At 45.7% G+C, this 10,186-nt stretch overlaps 1 protein-coding gene across 1 annotated transcript; it reads left to right on the top strand.

Annotated features, from left to right (window-relative positions):
- Window positions 1-681: 681 nt before the first annotated feature.
- PAK7 (p21 protein (Cdc42/Rac)-activated kinase 7) lies at window positions 682-9,317 on the top strand (the record flags this gene model as incomplete). The annotated part of the gene is made up of 3 exons (XM_008939270.1): window positions 682-1,476; window positions 6,907-7,398; window positions 9,184-9,317. Coding segments are annotated over 3 exons (1,421 nt in total), but the record flags the coding sequence as incomplete, so codon positions are not given.
- Window positions 9,318-10,186: the final 869 nt, after the last annotated feature.

The raw sequence follows: 10,186 nt of genomic DNA, 5'->3' as shown, positions 1-10,186 counted from the left end.
TGATGGGGATGTCCCAAAGCCATGGTTGTGCATAGTGGTTTGCTGGATGCTGTGTTGAAAGGAGATGTAGTTAAGTATTTTTTCCCTCTTCCCCAAGCATCTCTTATGCTGGGCTAACTAAGAGACAATCCCCAGCAGTAATTTCTCTACCCAGGAACATACTGTTTTGTTAAAAAAACCCAAACCCAATGCCTGCTAAACTATGTGCTACTTTCTGTTCCAAGAGTTTGTGAAAATAACATGTGAAAGTGACCACTGAATGGTTTTCATTTGGCTTATCCATATGCTGTAAATCAGATTCAGCCCACCAGTCTGGCTTGATGTAGACAGCTGAATAATAATAGCAGATAAGTAGTGGGTTTAAATGTCTCTGCTATCAGCTGCTGAACATCCACCTCTTAAACTGGGCTTGTCTTCAAGTTCTTGCCAAATTGCAGCTTATGATATACACTGAATTTAACCTCTCTTTGGTTAGTTATTTGCCCTATTGTAAGTATTTATTGAGAATATATTTTTTCTAGCAGTGAATTATTCTGAGGTATGTGACTGAAGAGCAATGCTTTGCTATGGGTATTTCTGGGTGAATTGTAGACATTTTGTGGTTTTTGTAGATGTTTTTGATGGTTTTCTTGGTCAGATTATGAAAATGGGTATTTAATCCAAGCAATTCTTTATTCCTAGACAATTGTTAGAGGAAATAAGCCTCGAAAGGATACTTCAATCAACGGCCTGCTGGAAGAGTTTGACAACATCTCAGTGACACGATCCAATTCCCTGCGGAAGGAAAGCCCTCCCACCCACCACCAGGGGAACACCAACCACCTGCCGAGGCACCAGGAGGAGAATGGTTATATCACCTACTCCCAGTATTCCAGTGAGTCAGACACAACGGACTATGTCGTGGAGAAATACCGAGACAAGACTCTTTATGGGGAGGAGCTGGACAGGTACTACAAGGGGAGCTACGCCGCCAAGCAGAACGGGCACATGATGAAGGTGACCTCCCGGGACATCTATTATTCAGAAGTGACACCCCTGCAGCCAGACCTCTCCAGGTTCCTCCCAGATTACCACGCACACCTGGAGACAAAGCCCAAGCCACTGGAATACGGCGGCCTAAAGCTGGAGTACCAGCGGATCCCCAGCGGATCCTCCCTGGACTACAGGGATCCCTTCCCTTACACCCCATCCCGAGCCTCGGTGCAGAGCGAGTGCCCCAAGGAGAGGCTGGAGTACAGTGATGGGGACTGGGGACACGGCCTGGGCAAGGATGACTACGACAAGAGGCCCAAGTCATCCTACGTGGACCCAGCGAGCCCTCAGCCAGCGATGAGACAAAGGTCCAGGTCAGGCTCTGGTCTGCAGGAGCCGGCCATGCCCTACGGAGCAAGTGCCTTTAAGGCACACCAGCAAGGACATTCCTACAGCTCCTACACCTACCCCCGCTTATCCGAGACAGCAGCAGGCATCCCCAAGGTAAGGAGACATCCCTGGCAGGGACCCACCTCTCCAGAAGGGCAGTGCAAACAATTTAAGTGTGTGCAAAAAACTAAGAGCAAGGAGCCGTGCTTGGGCGGTGCCAAATGCAGCCGGTGACTTCCCCGGGAGCTGTGTGGGTGTGAAAACCCACCTGCTTTACTCAGGTATCTGAAAAAGGATGTCAGGGACTAGTGGGTTTAAGGTATTTACTGAAAGGCAGGTTTGGAGATGCCCAGTTTCCAGGGATTTTACTTGGGATTCCAAATAACCCCAAGTTCTCTGGCAATTTTTGTAGCATTAGGAGCTGATATACCTGTGCAGATCTCAATGGGAGGTGAGAAGCTGGTCTGGCTTGTGTATCAGATACTTTCATATTTGAATTGTTACTGTGCCAGGCTGCATCCTCTGTGCCTTAATATTTATATTGTATTTATGCTATATTTATATTAAAAGGTTTATTAACCCTTTGCTGCTAATGAGAGTGCGGGTTTAGCCCTCTCCGCTTTATTTTAAAGCAGTGGAATGAAATCAAACCAGCTTATCTCACCTAAGACATTATAGATGGAGTTAAAAAGAAAGCATTAAGGTGTAAAAAACCATTTCAGCCATGATGTAGCTACAAGCAGCTCCTCTGCAGAAAGCTGTGGCCTGCTCTGCCTTTTCTAAGTACCCATACAAGCTGTCCTACCCTACTTACTGTAACTATTTGTTCAGTTAAGAGAATAACACTCTTCTCACACATCTAGTGACATAGCCATGATGATGACCTGCTTAAACTTCTGCAGGAGCTGTTTTTTTTCTTCAGTGCAGATTGCATTGAACATTACCAAGTTCCCCTAGCAACGAACACTGAGATGGTAGCTCATTTTTCCAGGGCTGAAACAGTCTTGGGTTGCTGTGACTCTCCAAATGTGCTGAGATGGGTAGCCTGTTAGCTGCTGAGATCCACTCTGCTGTTTAATGGTCATCTGAACGGTGCACTTCCTTACTGGCTCTGTGTACTGAGAGCATGGTCCTGTCCAGCTGCAGACCCAGAAGTCATCCCAGATCTCTGCAAACCCACAATAGGTCTATGCTTGCTCAGGTTTTGGCTGCTCTGCTGATCCTGGGGTGCCCCACAGCAAAGGGATAGCAATGCATTTTTTATTCCACATAGCACTAAAGCACAAGAGCTGGGCTTTGGAGATTGAGGGTAAGTCATGAGGGCAGCAGAAAAGTTGTCAGATCTCTTGGGACATATTTCCCGAGCTCAGGGTGTGGTGGGAGGGATGCGTGTGGTAGTTTACTGTGCACCAGAGTGTGGCATTACACAGGGATTCTGGAATTTGTGAGGGAAACCTGGGATGGGCTATCTGCCATTTCCTTCATTGAAAGCAATCAATCAGTTTGTCAGTTTAGAAAGGAGAAGGACAAAAACAGTAATTCATAGACTCTCTTGTGCCTGCTGCTGCCAGTTTTACAGCATTCAACAGGGCAGAAGACAGAGGTATATTTTACAGGTCTCAATGCACTCCACTTTGAAAAATATCCCCTTAAAATGCAGTAACAACTTTTATAAAAAAAAGAAGATACCTCCGTGTGAGATTCATCATGAGCTGTTCCTCTCCTCAGAGCCTCAAAACCACTCCTACAGCCTTGGTGCACTAAAGCTTGGTGATTCACTGTTAAAGACAGCAGTTTCAATCCCCAAACCTGTCCAGAATTCCTGGAATTGAATAGCAGGTTCTTGCCTTGGATGATTGCTCAAGAGTCTTCTTTTCAAGGAGGCATTAGTAAGATAATGGTTCATCAAATGGGCTTACTAAATGAGAATCAAGTCTTAGATCAGATATTTTACAAATGAGATTTGCTTTGAAGTATAATTAAAAAGGGGAAGAAAGCAGTGAAAAAAGTCTGCATGGAAGTCTGGCTTCAAAATGCATGTAATAAAGATGTTCTGTGAAGAGCAGACTCACTTCAGGGTTATTTGCAGGTGATAGATGTCAGACAAATCAGATGTCTGCCCAGTTTCATGATCAGTGATTTCAGAGGTATTGTATCACAAGACTTCCACTGCACTGGTCCCCACGTGCAGCGGGACCATGGAACTGTAGGAAGCCAGAGGCTCAGATTTGTTTCCCTCCCATCCAGCCCTGTGTTACCCACCTGCTCTCCCATCCCTGCAGACTATCTCCAGCACTCCTGCAGGGGGTGGCAGTGTCTGCTGCGTGCCCCTCCTGACACCGAGGTTACATCTCACTCTGTCCAGTGGAGTCTCCTTAGTGTTGTCACACAGCATCAAACCCATCTCTCCAGGTCTGCTTGGCTTTGGGCACTGTACTGCACGTTTTCTTTTTACCCTCCTCTTCCCCTCGGGCAACCCTCTGACATTTTTGCACCAGATGCTGTTACTTCCAAGCTCCTTTCCCTGTCATTTTTTGGTAGCTGCACTCGGTGACCCTGTCCTGTCCCTTCTCCAAGGGGCTGTGATTTCTGCTCTCCCCTTTGCTACCTCGTACTGCTGTAATGTGGCAGAGGTCTCTCTCTGATCTGGGTGCTGCTCAGCACCACTGTTTTCCTGTGGAGTGTTTTGTAGGCACTCTGTGCCAGGAGAACATTTCCAGCCTGGTGAAGGCAGAGCCAAACGTTTACTATCAGAAACCCTCTCCTTTCCCCCTTGTTTCCTTAGTCAGTAGCTTTCTGTGAGCACTGCCTGTCACCCCCATGCATGGAACTGTGAGTCTTGGACATTTCCACGGGTGAAGCACCAGAGAGTGACCTTTCCCCTTGCATCCTCCACGTGATGTACAGACTAGCCCTTCCACACCTTCTCCTTCAGCAAAGTAAAACCTAATCAAACAGAAACCCATTCTCCAGGACTGAAGCATGAGCCCATCTTGCCAGGGGCTTGCTGCTCCTGAAATGAGTTATAACATGTCCTTATACCCACTGTTTAACAACAAAAAGACCCAACTGCTGACACGGCCACGTGAAGATGCGGGTGATGCTGAGAGCTGATGATGGATGGTGTCGTGTCAGAGCTTCGGCTGCTCCTTTGACCTCATCTAGAGTGAGCCCAGGACTGGTTTCTTCTTGCCTTTGTAGTATTTAAAGAATTTCCTTTCAGTAGGTAATGGCATTCAGCAGCAGAAATAGAATTATGAGCGTAATCAAGTGAGTTCGATTTTGCCGTGATGTGAAGCACTGCGTCAGGACACAGCCTCAGAGGAGAGCTTCAGCTGCTGTACTCATTACAGCTCCTGATTTTTTTGTAAGATTTTGTGGGATTCAGGTCGTTAGTTTACATTGTGCTGCAACGCTAACCTCAAAAATCTTTCAAAAATTCTTAGCAAGCACACCAAACCCTGGAATTTTCACTTTAAAATTTCACTGCTGGGTTCAGTTTTGCCAATGTGTTAAGCTTAGGCGTGCTCAGAAATACCAGGCATGGGTGAAGCCTCAAATAATTCATTAGTGTGGATTTTTTCAGCTTGAATTTCTAGACAAGACTTTCCTCATCTGAATAGTTGAAAGAAAATGCTGTATTTACAGCCAAATCAATAATTTATGTGTCCCTATGCACACAGATGTATAGGGCAAGACTAGATTGAGCTCCCCTCCCTCCACGAAACCATCTGAGCACTTTCCCATGTTGATTAGTTTGGCAGATGTAATGTCCTTCACGAAATTCAGGTTGTCTCTGACTCCCTTCAATTTTATGGCTGCCCTTGCCTGACAGAGTAAGTGAAGTCAGGGCTGTGGGTATTTTACTTAAACACACCCAGCATCCCAGGAGGTGGCCATACAAGGTTGTTACGTGCTCACTGGGGGCTCCAGGTGGCCGGTAGGGATTAACTTGCAAGTCTCAGGTGGAAGCAGGCTCCAGCTTCACATTTCCCAAGGAAATCTGTGAGCAAGCAGCCCCTCTGGAGAGGCATTCCCTCCTCCCGTGACAGCAAAGGAAAGGCACACCCAGCTCACCCAGGAGGCAGGGAAGAGCTGATATGATACTGCACTTGGAGGCTTTTCTCCCCACACTGAGGCAGCTCCAGCTAGAAACTCCTCCTTGCTGTGTGCAGCCTACAGTGATAAATTGATGCTGCGGCAGATTTTTTTTTTCCTTTTTTTTTTCCTCTTTTTTTTTTTTTGCAGCCTTAGCATAAAACGGTCAAATGATGTTCCACTGCAGAATTCAATTTCACAGTTCAGTTGGGTCCTTGATTACACTGCCAAATTCAGATTAATGTGCATTTAACTAACATGGATCAGGGACTCCTGGCCGGCAGCCAGCAGTAATAGTAGCGACCGTGAGCTGTGTAGAGTTTGCTGCTTTCCCCCCCCCCCCCCGTGAGCTGCCACCGAAATTGATTGATTAAATGAACTCATTGCCATAATTATTTGTAATTGTGCTACATCATGAGCCTGTGTCAATCCAGCCCCCTGCCCCGAGACGCTCCGCACGTCGCCAGGAGTCACATATGTTGTGTCATAAATGTGGAGATGCCCTTTTGCGGGGGAAAAATCAAAGGGTTATTTTTGGTTTGAGTGGTTTGGGGTTTTCTTTTGTCTTGCTGCTTTTTTTTTTTGTTGTTATTTGGATGGATGCAAACTATGACGTTTGTGTATGTGAAGTGTGCATTTGCCTTCAGTGTAAGAAGCTTAGGAAAGCTTGGAAAATAGAAAGAAGGGAACCTGCAACTGAACAAGGCCACCCATCAGGATAATTTCCTCTGAGATTGTCTCTGATTTCAGGTGAAAAATTAGTGGGTTTTTTGACACTGCAGTTAAGTAGTGTGTCATTCTGGAAAATGGTTTAAGAAATGGTAAATTGGATTAGGCTCCTTGTCATACTTCTGTGTGTAGTCACTCAAACAGCAGCTGGTAGTGGTGCAAGGAAGGAGGTGAGAGGGATTTCAGGGTCCCACCACCTCTGCAGGAAGAGGCTGGGTCATCCCTGAATTGCTGGAGAAAAGCACAAGAAAAGATGAAGAGCTGAGATTCAGATCCCAGGAACTGGTATTTTGGAGGAAGTTGGAATTTGCCAGTGGGAGGCTGGTTGGGAAAGGGCTGAGTTCTTTAAGAAGCTGGCCCAGGGAGGCTTCAGGACACTGTAGATACAGAGCAAATACACTTTTTGGGGCATACACTTCGATTAAGCTAAGAGTATTGCATCTACAAACAGGTACCTGGACAGAAAACTGGACCCAAGAGGCACAAAAGATCTCGTGGTCGTCTCTGGCCTCATTTTAGTGCTGATGAGAGCACTGCAGCCCAATGATCTAAAACTCTCTTTTCAGATACAGATCAGCAGTGTCATGCTGAAAAGAGGGGGTGCATGCTGGAGGACCTCACTGAGGACCTCTGGAGGTGCCAAAGATGAGCTGGGTGGATGGATGCCACCAAAGCTGTGTGTCCAGCCACAGCCACTCATCTGCCTTTGCTTTGCAGGTGGATTACGACCGAGCGCAGCTGGTTGTTAGCCCCCCGCTCTCTGGATCAGACACCTACCCCAGGGGCCCAGTAAAGCTACCTCAAAGTCAGAGCAAAGTCAGCTATTCAAGCAGCAGCTACCAGTACCCTCTGGTCTACCACAAAGCATCCCACTATCACCAGCCATCTCTCCAGCCCGGCTCGCCCTATATTTCCACCGCCTCCTACCCCAGCTCCCCAAGTATCACGTCAAGTGCTTACCCTCCACCCAGCTGGGGATCCTCCTCGGACCAGCAGCCCTCCAGGGTGTCCCACGAACAGTTCAGAGCTGCCCTGCAGCTTGTGGTCAGCCCCGGTGACCCCCGGGAGTACTTGGACAACTTCATCAAGATCGGGGAGGGCTCCACGGGGATCGTCTGCATCGCCACCGAGAAGCACACGGGAAAGCAAGTGGCTGTGAAGAAGATGGATCTCAGGAAGCAGCAGAGAAGGGAGCTGCTCTTCAATGAGGTATGTCCTTTTGGTCGGTGTGACAGGTTTTGCAGGAGACCTGGGCCAAATGGCAACCTCCAGAGCCAAACTAATATCTTTATAAGAGTGGTGGTGAGTCCCATGTGCATCTATGCTGGATAAATACTGTGTGACCAGACCAGTTTTGAATAAGCTCCATCTCCTCCTGGCTTTAACCTGTAATGCAGTGGGAAGTCACAGTAAACAGCTAAGAAATCTGCCAGCTGCTCCATGCAGCATACCAGGTGCAAAGACATAGCCTGGCTGCCTTTTTCTGACCGTTTGCTGGTGCAGTTTATCCTCCCGAGCTGGAGGATTCAAACTAACCAGACTGTTGAAGAAACACATGTGCTGTATTCTGGCATACACCTTCTTTTTTGTTCCTCTCTCCTCCCTCTCCTAACCAGAAGCAGTCCCTTTGCCTTCTTGATGGTTGTTACTAAGCAAAGAGCTTACAGTCCTTTTTTTGTGGAACCATCTGTGTTAATTCCCACATCTCCTTTCCTGTGGGACTGCAGCCAGTTCAGAGCCCACAGCTGCTTATGAAAAATTGTCTTCCTCGTGTATGTTGTTTTAAATGTAAGATGACTGGGATTCATTTGCCATTTTTTCACCCCATTCTTTAGAGCTGAGAGTTCCTTCTGCAACTTGAAGAGGTTCTCCTTTATTACTTCTTGCTCCCTTAAAGAAGCTAGTATTGCATGTTCTCCACTTGCTTTTCAAAATCACTTCTGAATATGCTGATCAATGCCAAAACCAGCACTGATGCCCAGGGAAACCTCTTGAGAGAGTTAACCTTTTGATTCTAGCATTTGTTTCCTGTGTTTTAATTATTGAAGATCTTCCCTCAGCACATAACAGATCGGTTTCTTTAAAACCTTTAAAAACCTAACATTTTTTTTCAATTAAAATACTAGTTTTTTAACAAAGTTCACACAGTTCTCCTTTGCCCTGTCCATGACTGCACTGGGTATTTTGGCTCTGTTGTGCCTCTGCTGGAAGATGGTGCTGGATTGTGTTGTGGTAGCTCTAACTGAGCCTCTCTTGAGCGGTAGCATCTTGAAGCAGGTCCTGCATGCTGTGCAGGACCAAGCTGCTTCCCTGACACGCTCCACTCACTCCTGTCATCTGACAATTTCTTCTCAGCGATGCTGAAATTCCTCTCTCTGTGATGAAGCTTTCCCTGGTTGTTGTTTTCTCTCCTGATGGCCTTTCTGACATCCCTTGGTACCGTGTTGTCACAGTTGCCACCTTGACTAGGCTGCTCTCACTGTGGTTTCAATTCTGTACAGTCACTTTTAGATGTAGGATTTAAGTGGTGTTATGAATGTCCCCTATATTACCAGCATTCTGTTAAAATTCTCTGCAAAGTACTGTTTGATGTATGATGAAGACTTTGAGGGCTTGAGCAAAAGATCAGGTAAAAAAAAAAAAAAAAACCAAAAAAAACCCCCAGAAATTCAGATGTGCTGAAAGCAACTGGCAATAAAAAAGCAATTAAATGAACAGTCCTGTTCCTGCAGTCTGAACACAACCCAATTATCTACCCTTTAAACTTTAGCACCTAAAAAAATCTTCCTTCTTCCTAATGCATTTACGATGACTGTTATTTTCATGTAAATATATTGATTCTGTTTACACGTTGGCATAAGGATTAGGGAGGATGTGATTCATGGCAGAACCTTTCCCGAGTACAAAGAGACAATGCAGTGAAGAAGAAGGTCAAAACAGGAGTCAGCTAACGCTCGTAGCAATTCAAAAGTATCATCATTTCCCTCCTCCCAGGTTGTCATCATGAGAGATTACCACCATGAGAACGTGGTCGACATGTACAACAGTTACCTTGTTGGAGATGAGCTGTGGGTTGTGATGGAGTTTCTGGAGGGCGGCGCTTTGACAGACATAGTGACTCACACCAGGTGGGTTGGGTGGGCCACGTGAAGCCCAAAGGGTAAGGAGATGCTGTGGACACCTCCAGATGGTGCCCTCCGGGCCTCACCTCCTGCTGGGGGGAGCTGGGTGCCTCCTGGCTCTGTATATGTATTTATAGATATATATTTATTGCTGTATATTTGATTATACATATAAAACACATGTATACAAACATAAAAACACATACAATAGATGTACATGGAAAATATATATACATATATATATGTGTGTGTCTAATTCCATATGAGTGTGTGTATGTATATAAAACCATGCACATTTCCTGTAGCATGCTCACTTTACCAGCAGAAACAAGCCACTGTAGACAAATTCCTGTCAGTACCAGCATTTTTTAAATAGAAGGGAAAGCAGCTCCTTTGAAAGGGCTTGCTGGTAGATGGGGATTTGCTCATGCTTAAGGAGGTAATTTAGCAGCCACACGACTTTTATCCATGACTTGTTAAAATGGCAAAAAAGAGAATCTTCTTTTCCCTGTTTGGTGATCTCTGTTGTTGTTTTTTGCTGTCATAACTATGTCAGTTCTAAGGGTGATTTCTCTCTGTACTCATAATCCACATAACCATGCTGTCAGAAATGTTAACTGCAAAGCAAGCCTAAAACTTAATGATGGGACAAGTATTTTAATATCAGAATATTTGTGCTTATGGTAAAGCTTGTTGCCATATTTCAGTTAGTACCATACCTTTACAGAGGGCAATTTGCTAGCACAAATTTTGTAGTGTGTGGAACTGTTCTTCTGGCTGGAGACATTAGATTTTACAGCCCTCTTTGCACCTGCTCTTCACTCATCTTTTCCTGATAAGCAGGATAAAATGAGATAGGGAGGAGGAATTCTTTA

This window comes from Merops nubicus, unplaced genomic scaffold, assembly GCF_000691845.1.
Source record: "Merops nubicus isolate BGI_N331 unplaced genomic scaffold, ASM69184v1 scaffold22234, whole genome shotgun sequence".
In the NCBI taxonomy this organism is placed as follows: domain Eukaryota; kingdom Metazoa; phylum Chordata; class Aves; order Coraciiformes; family Meropidae; genus Merops; species Merops nubicus.
This window is presented reverse-complemented; position numbering and strand designations above follow the sequence as displayed.